This window comes from Callorhinchus milii, unplaced genomic scaffold (genome assembly GCF_018977255.1).
Source record: "Callorhinchus milii isolate IMCB2004 unplaced genomic scaffold, IMCB_Cmil_1.0 Scaffold1, whole genome shotgun sequence".
NCBI lineage: Eukaryota > Metazoa > Chordata > Chondrichthyes > Chimaeriformes > Callorhinchidae > Callorhinchus > Callorhinchus milii.
Genome location: NW_024704742.1, coordinates 64,914,983 through 64,936,493, shown reverse-complemented (window position 1 = coordinate 64,936,493; position 21,511 = coordinate 64,914,983). Strand labels below are relative to the sequence as shown.

Sequence of the window (21,511 nt, the reverse complement as noted above, 5' to 3'; positions counted from 1 at the left end):
CCACAGGAAAACAAATGATTTGAAACATTTACTAGTTTGGAATTTTAACTTGATAGCCTTTGGGAAGATCTGTAATAAACATTCTCCTAAGAGATTGTATGTGGCTTGAGTTCACAATAGAGTCCACAATAGTATGGTTTAATGTGATCTATGCAAGTAGCAAGCTAGTTCCTTGTGTTATTGTGTTCTTCCAACAGGCTGGGATAGGAAATAGCCTTGTGATCATCGCAGTAATATTTTCTGTTAAAGAATATGGTTTGATTGTGCAAATGATGACTTATTAGATCTGCAACTGCAAAGCGACTGTGGGTCTGGATCACATGGTGTCCTCACAGTTCTAAGAAGGAAGATATTTGTAATGATCTAAATCTCTTAGATCCTAGTCAGATACTTCACGCTTGAAGAGAGATCCTCAACATGCACTTATAGTCTTGAAAATAGAATTGAGCCAGTTGGAAGTGAGATCAGAAAAATGACCGTGTTGAGAGAATGTGGAAAGCATTTTTCAAGAAGGTTGTAAATCAATTGGCATATTTAAAAGGGAGGTGGATAGTTACTTGGAAAGTAAGGATAATCGGAGAAAGGAGAGGAAATGGGATTAAAAGATCCACCATGATTGAATACATTGGCAGAACAGATTGGTGCAGGTTGAATGAATGACCAACTCATTTTCCAATCCTCCTAAGTACATGGCCATAGAGTGGCTGACCACAGGAATAAAAAAAGCAGCTCAAATTTTGTAATTTCATGCTCCTCCCACTCACCTACAAATCACTTCACACCCAGCACCTGCCTACCTCTCCAACCTGCTCACATTCAGGCTTCAGCCTTCTGCAAGTTGTTGATGTTGATGATGAATGATGTTGGGGAAGAGTACAGACCTCCAGCTAGCTCTTAATTTTATTTTAACTCTTATCTCAATTATGTAAAATACATAGCCAGTGCTATTTGCAGTATATCTTACGATTTATTGTTTGTTTCATTCCAGTGACACCAACTCGGATTCTGACAGTTTCTATGGCTCAATAGAACTGCCAGTGGCGATCAAATACGTTCCAGGGCAAACGACTTCTGGAGGTAGGAGATTCCCGACTGTTTGTGGGCCTCTGCTGTGCGCAATTGGCTGCAGTGTTTCGCCTATAAAATATACAGTCAATACACTTTACAGTATATTCTGTGAAGCGCTTTGAGACATCTCAAAGATGTGATAAGGCGCTATTTCAGATGGAAGGATTATTACTGTTACTCCCATTCCACTTTTCCCTTACTTATGAAACTCTAGGGGTCGAAACTGCAGCATTCCTGAATGCATTCCAACCCTGGATCGTCAGCAGTTAAAAATGTTCCCAATCCTCACAAGAAAATAGGGCGGATTCTGGACTTATTTGTCAGATATTGGCTTAAAAAAATATTTTTTTTATGGCAGCTGGTGACCTTTTTGATAGATGAGTTTGTCTAATCAGGCTATCCTGTTACATGGTAATGGGACCTATGCACATGCACAAAGCCTTGGCCTCTGTCCCTCTAGCATTGTTCCCATGGCTTCCCCGATGATATTCACTTGTTCCCATGGTGACTCCTAAGATTTGGCCAAATTTGGTTTAGAAGTAAAACAGTGAAGGTAAAAAAATGGTCCAAAGGGCTTCGATTGGGAGAAAAAAGCAGGTCCTTCACTCTGAAGAGAACGAGGGCGAGTGTTCAGACGTGTGACACTCAGTTAATACCTTTAGGGTTGGTTGTGAGGCAGTACTGTGAAGTTTGGCATTAGTGCTAAATAGCCATTGGTTCATTTCTCAAAGAGATGTCTGTAGTTGAATGGCATTGATCTACAACCGATGCAAGACATGGTCAGGAAATAATGCCATTGTGCAAATGTGCAAAGTTGCATGATGTTTCTAGGGATACGTTTTGCCCACAAAATACACTTTACAGCATATTCTGTGAAGTGCTTTGATACGTCTCAACAACGTGATAAGGTGCTATATCAAATGCAAGGATTATTATTATTTTTATTATTGTTATGCTCTGATGCAATAATAATAACCAAATGTGCAATGTCGCACATACTCAGCAGCAGGGTTTTTTATTGCCAGTAGGGAAGAAATTCTCTGTATTTATTCCTGACACAGTTTAGATTGAGAGATATTCTGGAGAAAGAGAGATGTGCGGGAGGGAGGGAGGGAGGGAGATAGGTAGGTATCAGTTTCAGTATACGACTCCCTAGACATAACTTGTGGACTCGTCATTCATTGTGTAAGGTTTGCTTAAGGTTGTTAAGATGTCATCCTGACTCAATTGGTAGTCCTCTCGACTCAGAGGTTGTAGGTTCAAGCCACATGTCGGGAATTGAAACTCATATAGTTTTGCTTACTCTAATATAGTGCAGTGATGGAGATGTTCTGCATTGTTGGAGGTTCTTTCCTTCAGAGGAGACTTTAAACTGAGGCCCCATCTACCTGTTCAGGTGGATGTTAAAGATCCCATGGCATTATTCGAAAAGAGAAGGGTGTATCTCCCTGTGTCCTGCCCAACAATCCCATCCCAAATAATAAAAACATCAGTCATTCACATGGCTGTTTATGGGACAATGCTCTGAGCAAATTGACTGTCCACAAAACACACGGTCACACCACTCTACAGTACATCCTATAAAGCACTTTGGGACACCCCTCTGATGTGAAAGGTGCGAAACCAAATGTAAGGATTATTTTGATCGCTCCGAGACACTATCCTGCCTGAAGGGTGCTTTACAAATGCAACTTTTTGCTGTGAAGGGCTCATGGAGCAGTATCAGAGAACACTGTAGAGTGGATAACATCTGAAGTCTTATGACCTGGAGTCTGTAATAGCTAATAAAACGCTTATAAGCCAATAAAATGCACACTGCTGTGCGCAATTGGCTGCCATGTTTCGCCCACAAATGTACAGTCAATTCACTTTACAATATATTCTGTAAAGCTCTTTGAGATGTCTAGAAGATGTAAAAAGCACTATATCAAATGCAAGGATTATTATGTTATATATAGATTACAAGGGGAAGAAAAGTGTGAAGTTGACTAAGTCTGTTTTCCATCCTCTTTCAGATTATGATGATGAGGAGGACTATCTGAAGCCAGATGGTAGGAACTAAAGTACAATTTGTACATCTTTTGATCCATTTTTTTCATGATAATTGTTGCAGGGTAGTTATCACGACTTTTTGGTCACCATGTACATATACAGTCAGGCTGTGGGAGTTAAGAGTACTTTTATTTGAAGCAGAACAGAGTGATAAGAACATAAGAAATAGGAGCAGGAGTAGGCCATTTGGCCCCTCGAGTCTGCCCCACCACTTAATAAGATCATGGCTGATCTTCTAACTAAATTCCATTTACCCGCCCTATCCCTTAATCCCTTTAGTTTTTAAAAATCTATCAATCTCAGTCTTGAATATGTTCAATAACTGAGCATCCACAGCCTTAGAGAATTCCATAAATTCACCACCCTCTGAGTGAAGAAATGTTTTCTCAATTCAGTTCTAAAGGGCTGACCCTTAATCCTGAGAATATGACCCCTAGTTTTAGATTTTCCAACCAGGGTAAACAGTCTCGCAATATCTACCTTGTCAAGACTGTTAAGAATCGTATAGGTTTCTATGAGATTACCTCTAATTCTTCCATAATCTAGAGAATATAGGCCTAGTCTACTCAGCCTCTCCTCGCAGATTTTAGCTCTGCAGCAGCCTGTGTGCTGTGCCTGTGATGGGAGTGCTCGAGTTTTTTTGTGTGTTTTTTTTTGGTCAGCTGTGTGTCTATAACACATGTGGAAACCCAACACCATCCAAATCAAATTGAAAATGTCATGCATCCCACGTTCCAGGTCCTGCTGTTGAGCCAGGCTGGCTGTGCTGCCATTAGCAGTGCCCTGGAATACTGCAGGAACTGAACTACCGAGACCGCCAGAGGGCTGGGCTCGATTCCGAAATTCCATTGCCAAATATGTCACCGTGGAGCCAATTCAGCTCCAAGGAGACCCCACTTACCGAGGCTCAAGTGGATGCCAGAAGAGTAAACAATGTGATATTCTTGGATATCTCTTTAATGAACAAAAAATTTAAAATGTTGAATATGATAAAGAATCATATAATTATAAAGTATTGACTCATTCAGATGTTCTAATTTGCAGGTGTATGTGGGGAGGGGGAGGGAATATTGCAGACTTGTTACATTTTTATGCACAATAATTAAATTTGCAGAGTGGCATTGAAATATTTTGTTTGCTTTTCTGCACTTTAGATTTTCTACCGCAGCAGCAAGAGCCTCCAGAATATCCAGAGAATCGCAAGCCATCGCTGCCACCCCTGCCTCCTCCTAACAAACCAAAATTTATACAAAACCAAAATTTGGCAGTCTCTCCGCCCCCAAGACCTGAGAAGTTCAAACCACCATCTCTTGCAAGTCACTGGTCTGCCCCACCTCCTGGGTACCTGAAGGCCTTGCCCAGTGCAAAGGAACTGCAGCAGAAGCCAAAAGTAATTCCAAGTTGTCCTAACTTTAGTGCCAAAAGCCCGAACCTTCTCATAGACGAATTAATTACGCAGAATCAACATCGAAGAATGTCTGAAGCAGAGGCGCCTCCGTTGCCGTTGAACAAGCCCAAATTCAAAGTGAATTCCCCCCCATATGAAATTGCCAAACCCACGTTATACAAACCTGACATATTGCCCAAACCAGGTGCCACCTCGCCAAAGCCACCGCCTCTCGCCAGCAAGCCTAAAGCAAGGAAGCCCAGCAACGTGTCGCTGGTGACTCTTCAGTAAGTCAGACATTATTATTACAGTAATCAAATTGAACATTGTATTAGGTAGAGCCAAGCTCTTCTCCCCCAAGTAAATGGATACGTAGAACAAAGCCCGCATAGTGAAATTTAACATTGCAATTAATGAATTGTGATTCAAATTTAATATTGCATGACACCCAATTGTCTGCTTTTATAGATCAATGTCAAATCTAGGGCATAAATAATAATAATAATAATCCTTGCTTTTGATACAGCACTTTCCACACCATCAAGACATCTCAAAGTACTTCACTGGATATACACTGTACAGTGGTGTGACTGAATTATGTGGGCTAAATGGTAGGAGTTGCCTTTTAGCATTAAAGTAACAGTTTGCAACAGATGTAGAATATCTAGTCTATCTATCCAAGTTCCCAAAATACGTCAAAGGGACAAGTCCATAGACAAATTTCCATATGCCACACACCTCTGTTTACCTAGCAGTAAATAGGAACCCATTTTTCAGTCAATTGGTGGATTGCTTTCCGGGGGTAAATACTCCCCCCCCCCACCCCCTCCCAATAATAACAAATTGGTCACTCAATGCTGTGAGCAATTGGCTGCTTTGTTTCGTATACAAAATATGCAGTCAATTCACTTTACAATATATTCTGTGAAGAGCTTTGACATGTCTCAATGATGTGATAAGGCGCTATATCAAATGCAAGGATTAGTGTTATTATCTATTGCGGTAACGGCTCCTGATCACATTCTGGGGCGTTCGATGTGTAGATATTCATCTCCCTGAAAGGTCAGAGGGAAGGGAAAAGGATTTAAGAACCAATCACCCAGCATCTCACTGTTGAAGAACAGAATGGTCAGTCCTCTACCTATTAGTGGAGGTATGTGAGTTACAGGAAGACTTAAAGGGCAGAAAATAAGATAATAATAATAAGGCCTCGGAGAGAGTGCAAAGGAGATTTTTCTCAAGGAGATTGATACCAGGGAAGAGGGATTTCAGTTATGTGGAAAGACGAGAGAAGCTGGGATTGTTCTCCTTGGAGCAGAGAAGGTTAAGGGGAGGTTCAACGAGATGTTCAAAATTATGAAAGGTTTTGATACGGTAAATAATTATGAGGGGTTTTGATCCTGTTTTCACTGGTTGGTGGGTTGGTAACCAGAAGACACATAATAATAATAATATTCCTGGCTTTTTATATAGCGGCTTATCACGCCTTCGAGACGTCTCAAAGCGTTTCACAGAATATACCATAAAGGGACTTGACTGTATACTTTATGGGTGAAACACGTCAGCCAATTGTGCACAGCAGTGTCGTGCAAACATTCAAGATAATTAGCAAAAGAAACAGAGGGGAGGTGAGGAGAAAACATTTTTATGTAGCGAGTTCTTACGATCTGGAATGCATTGCCTGAAAGGGTGGTGGAAGCAGATTCGATAATAAATTTCAAAAGGGTATTTATTTGAAAAGAAAGAAAATTGCAAAGCTATGAGGAAAGAGTGGGGAAGTGAAACTAATTGGATAGTTCTCTCAAAGAGTCACCACAGGCATGATGGCTTCTTTCTGTGCTGTAAGATTCAATAATAACTCATCATATATAAGAAACCACAGATGAGAAATGTCCCTTTTCTGACCTTTCAGTACACTCCAACATTCTGATCTGTGTTTTAAACACAAATAGATTTTTTTAAATCTTCTTCCCTCTGCCTTGCAGAACCTGGATGAATCTAACTTCCTGTTAAATTAGGAGGCGTATTCTTTCCCTTCCTGGATGATTCAGTTCATTCACATTCACTGTTGCCACAGCCAGTTATTTCATTTCTTTAACCATTGAAGGTTTGAAGAATTTGCTCCGATTATATTTGTCCCATAGTTTACTCATCTCATCTTATTGTGCCTCTGATCCTGCATAATAATGAATCTAGATTCCGAAAGGTCTGGTTGAAAGCTCAGGTTATTTTTTATAATGTGATCTTTGAGCTAACATTTTGAACACTTAAGTTTTCATTCACCCACAAAACACAGTCACTACACTTTACAGTATATCCTGGTGAAACGCGTTGAGACATCATCATGACCTGAAAGGCGCTATACCAAATGTAAGGATATTATTGACTCAAATAGGACTATTGAATGACTGAATACACTGAAAAAGTTAGGAAAATAATTCTTAGCAGGCTAAACGGTGTGATATACAGGAGGTACAATTCATAGTATCTTAACCTGATTCCTTAATAAAGAATTAGTGTTAAATAGGAGTCTATATTTTCTTACCAAAGAATCCTGTTAACATAACTTATACTTCAATCACAGTATCAGTGCCAACTATACATTTTTAAGAACTGTAGAAAACTGGCTTCCAAATTAAAACTTTCACATAATTCTGTTCATTCTTATGTTTTGGACAAAATGGTCCAGAGGTTGGTGGAAGTTTGGCTTCAGCAGAGGGCAGGAAAGAGAATAAAATTGTTTAAAAAAGCCACCCAACAACAATCACTTGTATAGTCAGTTAATTTTTTCCACAGAGTCCTGTTTTTTTTTGCAGTGCACTGACTGAAACATGTGGAAGTATGGTGACAACCGTATTTAGAAGTACTTAATTGTATCCAATACAAGTGTTTAACTGTATATAGACGTTCAGAGGATCAGTGTGTGTGAGTGCCATAATTTTCATGTTTGGTGCAACATCTTCTGTAACATGATGGCGTGATGACGCGAAATGCATCTCTGACAGCTTGTTTCAGCTCCTCCGTAATCTCATATCTCTGTTTTGTAATAGGGGGTAAGAAGACTTTGTGGACACCCTGTTGTATGTTAATGTTCTAATATTAGTGTGCTTTTCTTCCAGGCGAATATCTCCAGAAGGACAAAGTTTCCGCTTGCCTGAAATTGAAAAACCCAAAACTTGGCAGTCAACGCAAGAGTCAAGTCACTCACCGGATGATGATGATGACGATTATGAAAATGTAAATATGTGCTTTGCAACCTAGGTTCTGAAGAGTAACTGGATGAGTGACATAGCAAACAAAAGTTTTAATGGCACTCTGGAAAATGCAACATACTTTTATTGAATGTAGAAATGCAAGATTCTATCACCAGGCAGAACTTCGTCTCTGATAACAACAACAACAAAATTACATTTGTATAGTGTCTTTCACATCTGGAGGATGTTCCAAGGTGATGGACAGACAGAGTTTCGGACCCGAGCTGGGGGTCGGGATCGGCGAGGGTGGAGGGTAAGGGGGAGGAGCAGGGAAGTCGAAAGCACGATCGAAGAGGACGGTCTTGAGATGCATCTTAAAGGAGACAAGGGAGGGGGCAAGGCAGAGGGACTGTGGGATGGAGTGGCAGAAGGCCCACCCACTAATAGTGGGGAGAGAGAGGCAGGGGAAGAGAAGCAGGCCAGAGTCTGCTGAGCGGAGGGAGCAAGCAGAATGGTAGGGGGTTAGGAGGTCACAGAGGTAGGGGAAGCAAGACCATGGAGGGCTTTGAAGATGAGGATCAGGATCTTGAACTGTATCTTCTGTGTGATGGGAAGCCAGTGAAAGATGGGGGTAATAGGGGCACAGAGCGTGGTGCGGGAGAGGACACAGGCTGCAAAGTTCCGGATGATCTGGAGCCTATGGAGGAAGGAGTTGGGAAGGCCGACAAGCAGGGAGTTTGCATAGTCAAATTTTGATGTAATGAAAGTGTGTATGAGAGTTTTGGCAGCCTGCAGAGTGAGACAGTGGCAGAGCCGGGTGATGTTGTGGAGGTGGGGGAAGGCAGAGCGGGTCATGGTACGGATGTGGAGTAGAAAGGATAGTTGAGGGTCAAACAAGACCCCAAGGTTACGGACTGGCTTAGCAAGGTGGAAGTGTGCAACCATGGATGGTGATGCTGTCAGCGCCTGAGGTGTGGAGGCACTAACGGGAATCAATCAGGAGAGCCTCGGTCTTATTGACATTCAAACTGAAAAAAGTTAGCTCTCATCCAGGACGTGATGTCTGACAGACATTCTGTCAGGACAGCAGTGGTCCTGGAGTCCAGGGTGGAGGCAGAGAGGTAGAGTTGGGTGTCATCCGCATACATGTGGAAGTTGACCCCATGTCTGTGGATGATATCACCAAGAGGGAACATGTAGATATCGAAGAGGAGGGGACCAAGGATAGAGCCCTGAGGAACGCCGCACAAGATGGTGAGGGCTAGATGAGAAATCTTTTGTGGAGATGAAGTGGAGGTGGTGTGAGAGGTACAATCTGAACCAGTCAAGGACAGAACTGTGAAGGTTGAGGTGAGAGGAGAGGCAGTGGATAGAGTGGTCGACGGTGTCGAAGGCAGAAGAGAGATCAAGGAGGACGAGGAGGCAGAGAGAGCTCTGATCGCAGATTGACAGAATGTCATTTGTCACTTTGACCAGGGCTGTTTCTATGCTGTGGGCGGCATGGAATCCTGATTGGAGGGTTTCGTGAAGGGCGTGGTGGGAGAGGAAGGAGCAAAGCTGGGAAGCAACAACTCTTTCCAGGACTTGGAGAGGTTGGAGATGGGGATAGAGAGTAGAGATGGATCCAGGGAGGGTTTTTTAAGGATAGGAGTGATGACAGCTCTTTTTAATGGGGCGGGAACAGTACCAGTGGACAGGGAAAGGTTTACGATGTCTGTGAGTAGAGGAGCAAGGAGGTGAAGCTGGGAGGTAAGGAGAGGGGTAGGGATGTGGTCGAGGGCCAGGTGGTTGGCTTCATGCTGGTTATAGTGTGGTGAGAGAGGAGTAGAAGACAGATTCAAAGGTGTGGAGAGAGGGATAGATCGGGGCTGGAGTGGGAGGGGGAGATGGGGAGGGTGTAGCAGACGGAATGACAGGCAGCTGAGCAGATCCCCTCTACTTTGGATTCAAGGAAGGGCAGCATTCCTCGCATTTGTCATTTGAGGTGAGGATGGGCGAGGTGTGAGAGGGTGGGCGAGGAGCCGGTTGGTGATGGAGAAGAGCAGCCTGGAGTTGTCCAAGATTGTCTTGGAGTAGAACAACGATTTAGCGGAGGCGAGGGAATGAGCGGTAAGACTTGATAGGATCCAGCCAGATCTGCCGATGGACCGTTAAGTTTGAGTGAAGCCAGGTGCGCTCAGCAGCACGCATCTGTGCTTTAAGGGAGCGGAGGTGGCTGGTGTACCATGGTGACTTTTGTGAATAGGAGACGGTTCGGGAAGAGAGGGGAGCAAGGGAATCGAGAGTGGAGGAGAGGGAGCTGTGGAGAAGAGTGACCGAGGAGGATAGGTCATTGCAGGTGGAATCCCACAGGGGCAGGAGTTCAGATGACTCCAAGGCAGCTGAGTGGGAGTGGGGGGAGGGGGGAGATTTTTTTCCAGGGGCGGTAGGAGATGGAGGCGAGTTGGATGGTGGTGGGGGAGAGGGATTGAGGAGTTAAGGGAGATGAAGTGATGGTCTGAGATCGCTTTGTTGATGATGGTGAGGTCCGAGATGGTGAGGCCCCGAGTGATCAACAGATCGAGGAGGTGACCGCAGACCTGGGTGGCAGAGTGGATGTGGAGGGAGAGGTTGAGGGATGAGATAAGGGAGGAGAAGTCATCAGAGACAGAGCAGGATGGGGTGAAGTGAAGGTTGAAGTCGCAGAGATGAGGATGCATTCGGAGCAGAGGGAGAAGGAAGATAGGAGGGTGGAGATGTCGGGGTTGAAGGTGGGGAAGGCCTGGGGGGTGTTAGATAAGGAGAATTTTGAGGGAAAGGTTGGCGAGGTAATAAAGGATAAGGTGCTTGAAGGAGGGGAAGTCTCCAGAGGAGTAAGGGGGATAGGCTGAGTGGGGACCGGGAGATGAGAGCCACCCCACCACCACAGCGTTAGGTCATAGGGCATGATGGAAGGTGTAGCCGGGTGGTGTTGCCTCTATCCGGGGCAGTGATAATAATCCCTGAAACAAAAAACAATAATAAATTGGTAATTTCAATCCACAACTGTTTGTGGAACACTGTTGTGCGCAATTGGCTGCGGTATTTCGCCCACAAATATACAGTCAATTCACTTTACAGTCTATTCTGTGAAGTGCTTTGAGACGTCTAGAAGACGTGAAAAGAGCCATATCAAATGCAAGGATTATTAATATTATTAAGGTGTCGCCTGGGGTGACCCAGGTTTCAATGAGGGAGAGAATATCAATGTTTTCATCGATAATGAGATCTTGGATGGTGAGTGTATTGTTGGAGAGGGAACAGACGTTTTGTAGGTGGATGCAAAGGGGACAGTTGGTGGTGGAATGTGGGGGGCGAGGGTGGGGATGGGGTGGACTGATAGGGAGGGTGGGGATGTGGATATGGAAGGAGAGGTTGGCACCCATGGTCAGGGACCAATGGGCCTTGTGGCGAGAATGGGTGACAGGGCAGTCAGAGTGGCTACTGTTGAACAGCCAACAGGTCTGCCATGGTGGGCCCGACTGAGGATTCACAAACTGGAGCAGAGGGAGGCTGTGGGACGATCGAGCGGGGATAGGAGTCGGGGAGGGCGGTGGGAGAGGAGACCGAGTGGAAGTAGTAGAGGGTAGAGGACAGGGGTGGGAGCATTATGGGGAAGCAGCTCGGTTCGGTGGCAGCAGCCAAAATGCACACTCCAAGATTAAGAGCGAATGGCGGTGGTGGAGGGGTCAGAGAGGCATGGTTAACCCTCTGGGGTGGATCATCATGGGGAGAGGGGAGGGGTCAGAGAGGAATGATTAGCCCTCTGGGGTAGATCATCATGGAGAGAGGGGGGAGCAATGTTACAGTCCCAGTGAGTCCAGGCTCAGAGATTCAAAGGTGGCGGGCGGATGTGACGTCACGCGGCAGGTGGTCTCCGGTTGGCTGTTGACCAGGAGCGTCAGCGATGGCCGCCATTGCCGAGGCCGCGATGGTGAATCTCACGTTGGTTCTGCGCGTTCAGGTGGGCGGGGCCTCGGTCCCCACGTTGGATCTTGAAGCTGTTTGGGGAATTGGACTCCACCCCCAGGGCTGGACTCCAGCCCAGCTCGGCTTCGCGGGTCTGCCAGTGGCCCGCTCCAGGCATCGAGTTGAGACCTCGCTCCAGGCGGCGGGTTAGGCCCCGCTCGTGTGAAGACGCCTCGGTCCCCGGTCCAGTCCACGAACTCCTGCCCTCCCCCGCGCAGCTCCAATGGGACTCCGATTGAGCCCACTCGCCAGGATTGCAAAACACACGTTTTTCCCCCTGTTTTTGCCATCATGTTTGACCTCCTCACCATCCCAGCCTCCAGTCCGCCGACATTTTTTAAAATAATAATAATAAATTAATCACATCATTCCATGACTAATTGATCACTCAACCCACCACTGTTTGTGGGACACTGCTGTGTGCAATCGGCTGCTGTGTTTCACCCACAAAATATACAGTCACTACACTTTACAGTATATCCTGTGAAGCGCTTTGAGACGTCTCAACAGTACGATAAGGCGTGGTATCAAATGTCAGGATTATTATTATTATTAATGTTGGTAAATGTAATATTGAAGCTTGATAGAGACGGGGTACGTAACAATAGAATAGAATCGAACAATGTTGACTGCACAGAATTGGGCCATTTTACCCTGTCATGTCTGCGATCGTGCCACCTCCCCCACGGAAGCCTAATCCCATTCCTCTGCTCTCTTTTTTTCCTTCAAATATTTGAAATGTTATTGATTCATTCAAGAGCTATTCGTGGTAAAACATTAATTCTTAAACGTGATCATTTTGCAGATGAATGTGATGTGAAGGAGCTTGGCCTACAATGACCTCTAGTGGAACTATCAGCTAGTTGCAAGGCAGGGGAGGTGGCCCAAGGATAGACAAGAGAAAGGAAGAGAACTGTTGATGTGTATCATGTATACAGAGCAGTGTTCACCTTTGTTTATCAATAAATCGATCGAGTGTAACTTTGATTATCTACTGTTATGGAGAAGGCAGGAAAGGGCAAGATTGCGAAAGGATTTTAAGGCCAGACTGGGAGCTAGAGGAACCAGGTGAAAATGGATTTGTGGAGCAGGGTGAAGGGGAGAAAAGCAATAACAGAAGCAATGTATCTGATCATGTGAATAACTAGTAATTAGGAATGCTTGAGATTTAGCTCTGTAGCAGCAGTGATAAGATAGGAGCACCCTCAGAGATTGTAGGAGTACAGACCTGGTTCCAAAGCAGCTGCCTGGCCACAGATAATAATAATACTTGCGTTTGATATACCGCCTTATCACGTCTCAAAGCAATTGAATGATATACTGTGAAGTGGATTGACTGTGTATTTTGTGGGTGAAACACGGGAGCCAATTGTGCACAGCAGTGTCCCACAAACAAGCTTGAAGTGAGTGACCAATTTTATTTTGGGGATTGTTGACCAGGACACTGAGAGAAACTCCCTTTATTGAACCTTGGGCAAGTTTCCTTACTCCACACAGAGCCTAATAATAATCCCTCCAAAATCAAAAACAATAATAAATTGGTCATTTTCAATCTACGACTGTTTGTGGGACATTGCTGTGCGCAATTGGCTGCCGCGTTCGCCCACAAATATACAGTCAATTCACTTTACAGTGTCTTCTGTGAAGCGCTTTGGGACGTCCTCCCGACGTGAAAAGCGCTATATCAAATGCAAGGATTATTATTATTATTATTAGTGCCATAGGATCTTTAATATCCATTTGTACAGGGAGACAGGACAATTGTTTAACATCTCAGCTTAAGGATGGCACCATTCTTGCCATCCAACAATGCAACATTCCCCCAGCACTACGTTGAAGTGTCAGCTTAGACTAAGCGATTCCAAGTCAACAACAACAACAACAACTTGGATTTATATAGCACCCTTCATGCCGGACGGTTTCTCAGAGCGCTTTACAGTAACGGATCCTGGGACCCCACGTAGGGCTTGAACCCACAACCTTCTGACTCAAAAGGCGAGAGCGCTAACACTGCACCAGGCTGATATTCTGTAGACTTGGCTCCATCTATCGTCCTGCTAACGGATAAGGCTCAATAGGTCAAATATCCTACTCCAGATGCTATGAGCCACCAGAGGATTGAAGGAGGCTGCAAAAAAAGAGGGAACTGACGTGAGCTGACTTTATATTCTGTGCTTCTGTTGTAGGTGCAACTGCCTTCCTCGGTATTTATCAACACAACTGAATCCAGTGATGTCGAAAGGTAATTATTCAGGGCAGCGATGGTCAATTTTATGTAAATACAATCTGCAGTATTTGAAGGATAGATGTTTGAAGGTGTATGGGCATAAAGCAGAGCAATGGGATTGAATGGACAGCTTGCTCTGAGAGCCAGTGCAGACTCGATGGGTCGAATAAATGTCTGATTGTATGACTGACTTCCACGTCAGAAGACTAATATATTGTTGTGAAGCTGGAAAGCTAACATGGCATTTGGGTTCTCTTGGACCTATGTACTAATTGTCACTGGTAATCAATATAGCAACATGTGGTAAGTAGCACACCAATTGCCTGGGTGTTCTGGAGGGAACCCTTCCCCTGATATCTGTTTCAATGGTTGTGTCCAAGAAACTGGCTGAGCCACACAGTCAATTTATGGATCGCACAATTGAACTACCAATTAACAGGATACCATCTGTACTCTGATTTTCATTTGAAGAAAACAGGAAAAAGTGACAACTACAAGTTGCATTTATATAATGCCTAATTCTTTCGGGAATTAGGTCAGCACACACATTCCACACACCCCACAGACACACGTAAGACACATGCGCACACACCACAACCCACACACAAGCCTAGAATGCTACCACCGCTCTAGCTAAGATCAGCTAATTCCGAATGTGAAACTATGTTGGATTTGCCAGTTTTTATTTTCAAAATAAAGTTGAGTTTATTTTTAACAAACCCTTGAACTGATAAAATGCGATAAAATTGTTCACCTGTCTATTAAAGGTTATTCAAGTCTGGGAGTCCTGCTCATAAACCATTGAATGGATTATACGGCATACGGAATTCCTCTTCAAGGACTGGTCAGGTATGACTGTTTGTACTAGTTTTCATCATTTCCTTCAACACTATTTGGAAGTCCTGTAGCTTATTGGTTAGAGCACTCGCCTCGCTAGCGAGAGGATCCTGGTTTGATTCCCGGGCAGGGCAAAGCCTTAGGGAAGTTTCCTTACTCCACACGCCTAATAATAATCCCTCAAGAAAATAAAACAATAATAATTTGGTCACTTCAAACCCACAACTGTTTGTGGGACACTGCTGTGCACAATTGGCTGCCGCATTTCGTCCACAAATGTACAGTCAATTCACTTTACATTCTGTGAAGCGTTTTGAGATGTCTAGAGGACGTGAAAAGCGCTATATCAAATGCAAGGATTATTATAAGTAGGAACCCGGTTGTTAAGTCAATTGCCAGATGGCTTTCTGGGGGTAATAATCCCTTCATAAATAAATAATTTGGTCACTTAATCCATGACTGCTGTATGCAACTGGTTGCCCCATTTCGCCCACAAAATATACAGTCAATACACTGTAAGTATATTCTGTGAAGCGCTTTGAGATGTCTCAACAAAGTGATAATGCGCTATGTCATGTGCAAGGATTATTAGTCTAATATCTACAGTGTGCAGGAAGTAATTAAAAATAATTGTGTTATTTTTCTTTTCCTCAAGGTTTTAGTTGTATGGGACGAGTCAGAGAAAAAAGTGAGAAATTATAGAATTTTTGCAACGGTGAGTAAAATTTCATAAAGCTTTTTTTAAACTTAAATGTACTTTCTTTTAACATTATAAAACTTGCTACTAATACCAAAGTATGAGGGCAGGGGAATAATATAAAGGGGATAAATAGTGTCTAGAGACCCCAACTCTATCGCTGCCTCCACCCTCGACTCCAGGACCACTGCTGTCCTGACAGAATGTCTGTCAGACATCAAGTCCTGGATGAGAGCTAACTTTCTACAGTTGAATGTCAACAAGACTGAGGCTCTCCTGATTGGCTTCAGTCAGCGCCTCCACATTTCAGGCACTGATAGCATCACCATCCATGGTTGCACACTCCACCATGCTAAGCCACTCCGGAAACTTGACGTCATGTTTGACCCTCAACTGTCCTTTCTACCCCACATCCGTGCCATGTCTCGCTCTGCCTTCCCCATCTCCAGAACATTGCCTGCTTCTGACACTCTCGGTCTCTTCAGGCTGCTGAAACCCTCATCCACACTTTTATTACATCCAGGCTTGACTACACTAACTCCCTGCTCGCCAGACTTCCCAATTCTTTCCTCCACAAGCTGTAGATTATTCAGAACTCTGCAGCTCATATCCTCTCCCACAGTAAGCTTCATGAGCCGATCATCCACATTACTTGCTTCACTGACTTTCCATCCCCCAGAGGATCGAGTTCAAGATCTTTGTCCTCACCTTTAAAGCCCACCATGGTTTTGCTCTTCCCTACCTCTGTGACCTATTAAAGATTCACCAACCTGTCTGTTCCCTATGTTCTGTAGGCACTGGCTACTCTACATCCTCCGCCCTGCCTGCTCTACTATCAGCGGTTGAGCCTTCAACCACCAAGAGTAGAGCCTGTCCCAACCCTCTGGAACGCCATCCCGCAGCCTCTCCGCCTCACCCGCTCCTTTGTTTCCTTCAAGGCCCATCTCAAGACCTTTTTGATCGTGCTTTCGGTCATCTTCCCTTCTCCACCCCACCTTGCCCTCACCCCCTCCCTGATCCCAACCCACAGCTCGGGTGCAGACCACTTACTGTCCAGCATTTTGGGATGTCCTCCCAACATGAAAGGCTCAATAAAAATTTAGGTTGTTGTAGTGTTCAAGAATATGTGGACCAATTTGGGTCAATCCAGTTCTTTTTGGATCCTGTGTATTTTTATAAATATACAAAGTCTTTTGCATTGATTGGATTTCTGATGTAGGAGGACATTATTGTTGTAATTAATGGTGTCTGTTATGTTGACCACTTGGAAACCACATTTATATTTAGTTTATGCAAAGCTGCTTAATAAATGGCGGCATTTACACATATTTTACACAATGTGCATAATAATATAAGGATTAATATAATTAAATGGAGTCCCGTAGAGTAATGGTTAGTGTGCTCGCAAGCAAGAAGACCCGTTTTGATTCCCAGGTAGGGCGAAACGTTAGGCAAGTTTCCTTACTCCACACGCCTCTGTTTATCTAGCAGAAAGTAGGAACCCAGTTGTTAGTTGATTGGCGGATCGCTTTCCGGGGTAATAATCCCTCAAAAAATAAATTTGGTTATTCAATCAATGCCTGTTTGTGGGACATTGCTGTGCTGTGTAGTTTATGGGTGTTTCGCCCACAAAATACAGTTGGTCCACTTTACAGTATATCCTGTGAAGCGCTTTGAAACGGCTCAATGACGTGATAAGACACTATATCAAATGCAAAGATTTTAATTATATTATTATAATAGACCCCATTCTTTCTGTTTTTGTTACAGGACTCCAAGTTCTTTCTTGAGAGTGACACCAAGTTCACCAGTCTCGCAAACATGATTGATTTTTACTACCACAATTTGCTACCATCCCATACTTCTCTAAGGCTCCGTGAGCCTTACGGCTATAAAAACCTACTATGATACCAACTTTAAAATATTGACTGGAAGCTTTTAATGCCAAACAAACTGAAAATGGTTCACTGACAACATGAAAATATATGATGACTTGAAATATATATATATATATAATGTGCTATATTTATATTTAAAACTACATCTTCAGAAGTTCGAAGAGAGTTTAAACAATACTGTCTTGGAAAAGGACAAGAAAACAAGAGCTAATGTGAGCTTGTGTCAAACGTTAATTATGAAAAATATAGTGTCTCACTTAAGGTAAGCCTTTGCTTAAACAAACTCACCCTTCACACTGACCCTGCCTATTCTTGCATAATGATGGAAATAACTATGGAACTATTCCACCCATCGTGATCTGGATCTGGTGTTAACTTTTTCAGATGAGATTCTAAATACTTAACCAAATCATTTTAGTCTCAGTTTACAGAAACAGAAGTTTTTCCACAAAGCATGGGTGTGCACCACAGAATTTACCCACGGTATCAAACTCAACTCTACAATTTTTCTTAGGTCAAATGAGTGTCTGGCACATGCAGAAACCCCTTACCAGGTGTCAAGAACTAGAAAAAAGTGAAAATGGTACAGATTAGAAGCTTTAGCCCTTGTGTTGCCGGTGTGGAATGTATGCATGGGTAACCTGTGTGTTCTGCAGTTCAGAGTACTGTTCGTGTGAGAGTAGCCTCGCTGCGGTCTGGGATATTACAGCTCTTTCAATTTGAAGAATTCTCCACCCCCTTCTCCCCCCACCCCCCAACCCACTAGTCACACCACTTGTTTTTCTTGTAGATTATATAAGAAATCACAATACAGTGTTTCGAAATATGGCCTGTTAACTCCCAACTGCAGAAATTGACATTGACACCACAGTAACAAAGGTAGTAATGAGACATTCAGTAAATCCCTATTCCAGAGAGCAGGGGCAGAAAGACTGAAGCCTGACTACAAAGGCAGACGGGATCTTGGTTTAACGTTTCAGGATGGCAAGTGTTAACTTTTGGAGTACTGTATTTTTACATACAACAACTGTGAATCTGGTTTGCTGCTAATTTCTGACCCAGTGTATTTTTACAGTACAAATGAGTGGATTATGTTGGCACATTGACATTCCTGTTCTGGCCTGAATTATGGGTTGGGTATGATTACATCCACAATCACAGATGTGTCAAATTCCATGTCGTGTCTATGCTGACTGAGGGAGACACCAAGTGAAAGCAAACCTCTTTCTCCAAGGAAGATACAGAAAGTTGACAGGCAAGCTATTCCCACATGAACCAAACAACTGGAAATAGCTTGACCACTACATTCATGACCTGGAAGTTCACGGAACCAGATAAATTGTAGCACAGGAGGAGGCCATTCATGCCATCTACCCTATGCTATGCTATCTTATCTAGATGAGGTATATACCCTATAATCCCAATTCCCTTTTAAATTATTTGGCAAAGCATTTCATGTTTTAATAACCCCTCGTCATAAAAATGATTCTTCTACCCTCTTCCCTCTAACTCTTCCCGTACTTCTGAATAAGTGAGAGAATCTAAAGAGAGGGAGAAAATGTATTCAAAGAATGTGGTGGAGAGCTAAAACAATTTGAGTTATTATTTAAACAATGGAATAGTTTTTAAATAGAATAAAGTATCATCATATTTGGTAAACAAATATTCAAGGCCCTCAAACGGTTGAACAATTGGGAGGAGGGAAAGGCTCAAATCTTGTAGTATTAATAATGCAAATGTATCCTCATTTTGAGTAGCGTTAAAGTTGTTCAATTCCATAAATTTACTGACAGATTTATACTTTTTGAGAAAATGTTTTGATAGTTAATTTAATATACTAATATTTGTATGACTCTGCATTGTTAATCAGAAACCCTCAACATGACCTCCAGGCAATGATACAACGTTGGTAAGAGTAGCATTATATCTGTGGTTAATGCTCCTGGTTTTAATGTCAGTTCAGAGCATCCTACATCAAACCTAGAACAGGTTGAATGATGGGTTAAGTACTATTTTTTGAGCAGGTTATGAATACAATGCAACAACATGGGACTTTAACAGCGTTAAATCTTTTAACTACATTACTACTAACTTAAAGTTGAATGACTACATTGTCAACTATGATTATATGTAAATAAATATTTTACATTTTATGTATATTGCAAATTGTTTAGAAAATGTACATAGGATATTTTGAACACAAGAAATCTGTGAGATCTATATGTAATTTTATATATGTATATATAAAGTGAAGAAGAGAATATTGTTAGATCGTTCTCAACTTTTTGTAAAACTTAAAGGCTTGGATTTTCCTCTGGGCAGTGATTTTATCATCCAAATTTCCAGTGGTTTTAAATGGTAGCAATACAGGACCTATTTTTCTGCTGGTGCTCAGGTTGTAGTAGTAGATTGTTGTGAGCATATGTAAACTTTCATCATGGCTCAGCTGAACAGTGGGGAAAACCTTGACAAACTGAGACATTGCAGAAAGCTTTTAGCTTTGTATCTAAAGAGCATTAAGCGTCAGACAATGTCAGTGGAATATTTTAGTTAGTTTTAGCCGCAGAAAGGATTTGCAGTATTTTGTACGTTTTATCAAATAATAATGATCCTTGCATTTGATGTAATGCCTCATCGCGTCTTTGAGACGTCTCAAAGTGCTTCACAGAATATACTGTAAAGTGAATTGACAGCCAAGAAACAAGACAGCCAGTTGCGCACAGCAGTGCCCCACAAAAAGTCATGGATTGAGTGAACAAATTATTATTTTTTGTTTATCTAAATTTAGATGAACACCACCGTATGTATATGCATACGTCTAGTTGTGTCGAGACTATTACCTCTAACCAGCAAAAGTCGTATCGACTTGTGTATTTTTTTAATGTGAGCTCTTGCATTGAGTAGCAATGTAGACCACTGTGAAATCCAAGCCATAAAGGTGTGTGAACCAGGATCTACAGGACAGAGTGCAATAAATATATTTTTCTAAACTTAAATAAATAAAAATCTATATATCAGTATATTGAGTTTTTGGTCTGTACTAAATTATTTGTTTATTTTGACTTCTCTGACACACTCCTTACCAGTCCCCCCAGATCCATACAAGCTCCACCTCATTCAAAACTGCTGACCCCATTCCTCGCCCACAACAAAGTCTGAATGCCCATCAATCCACTAGTCTTGCCGGGGTCCACTAGCTCCCTGTCTTCACTGGCTCCCTCACCTACAGATCCCTTCGCATCCTAGCACCTCCCTATCTTGGAATCTTTTCATTTATTCTTCTATTGCCATCTCAAGACCTTCACAACCCCACCCATCTTGCATTCCCCCTCCCCATCTTGATTCCAACCCCCAGCTCTGTGCAAACCTTTGACTGTTCAGTGTCTTGGGACAACCTCCCAATGTGAAAGGGGTTATATAAATGCAATTTGGTGTTCTGTTTGTCCCTTCTGCTTGGGAAAGTGGAATTACCCACACCTGCTCCACCATCAGTGGCCAAGTCTTGTGGAACTATCCCCCCAGCTTTTAAACCCCCTCCATTACCCTTCCATCTCATTTTCTCACTATCTGTCTTCATATCCCCAACAATCTGTCTCTTCATCTATGTCACCTCCTTTCTCCCCTTCCTCCTTTGGTTGGCATCCTGTGAAATGCACTGAAACGTGATCCTATGTACTATATCAATGCAAGTTGTTATTTCAATTTGTAAAACAAGTAGAATTGGAATGGGAACTAAAATTGCAATCTAGCTTTGAGTATAGAATATATAGTTATGCTTGTTCCAAGTCTTCAGTCACATGAAATAAAAGTCATTATTTATGACAATAGACAAACACTGATGTAGAAGCATATTCCCACCAGTCTGTATCACATAGATTCCAATAAAGTTCACATTTCACTGCTGGAGAAATCACAGCCACCAGATGGCAATGTAATGGGTATGACAAAGAACATTAGCTTTTTAAAAAAAGTAAAATCTTCATGAACCTTCGAAGCAAACAAACGTAACAAATAATGATACAGGTACATTAATCACATTAATCTGCAATAGACTTGAGCAGATATGACTACATTACTGTTTTACTGTAAGGATTTTGATTGTCACTGTTAATGCTTGCTGGAAAAATCACCCACTTGAACCAGTTTGTAAGCCAGGCAGGGCCA

General features: G+C 42.8%; 1 protein-coding gene across 2 annotated transcripts in view; it reads left to right on the top strand.

Annotated features, from left to right (window-relative positions):
* Positions 1 to 18,114, top strand: part of sh3bp2 (SH3-domain binding protein 2) — a 63,888-nt gene extending 45,774 nt beyond the window's left edge. For both annotated transcript variants that reach the window (XM_007905254.2, XM_007905253.2), the window contains exons 7-14: positions 989 to 1,077; positions 3,084 to 3,119; positions 4,275 to 4,794; positions 7,627 to 7,744; positions 13,875 to 13,930; positions 14,683 to 14,764; positions 15,408 to 15,467; positions 17,220 to 18,114. In XM_007905254.2, the coding sequence (XP_007903445.1) occupies positions 989 to 1,077; positions 3,084 to 3,119; positions 4,275 to 4,794; positions 7,627 to 7,744; positions 13,875 to 13,930; positions 14,683 to 14,764; positions 15,408 to 15,467; positions 17,220 to 17,357 (1,099 nt within the window). In that variant the 3' untranslated portion in view covers positions 17,358 to 18,114. The remainder of the gene's footprint in view (positions 1 to 988; positions 1,078 to 3,083; positions 3,120 to 4,274; positions 4,795 to 7,626; positions 7,745 to 13,874; positions 13,931 to 14,682; positions 14,765 to 15,407; positions 15,468 to 17,219) is intronic.
* Positions 18,115 to 21,511: the final 3,397 nt, after the last annotated feature.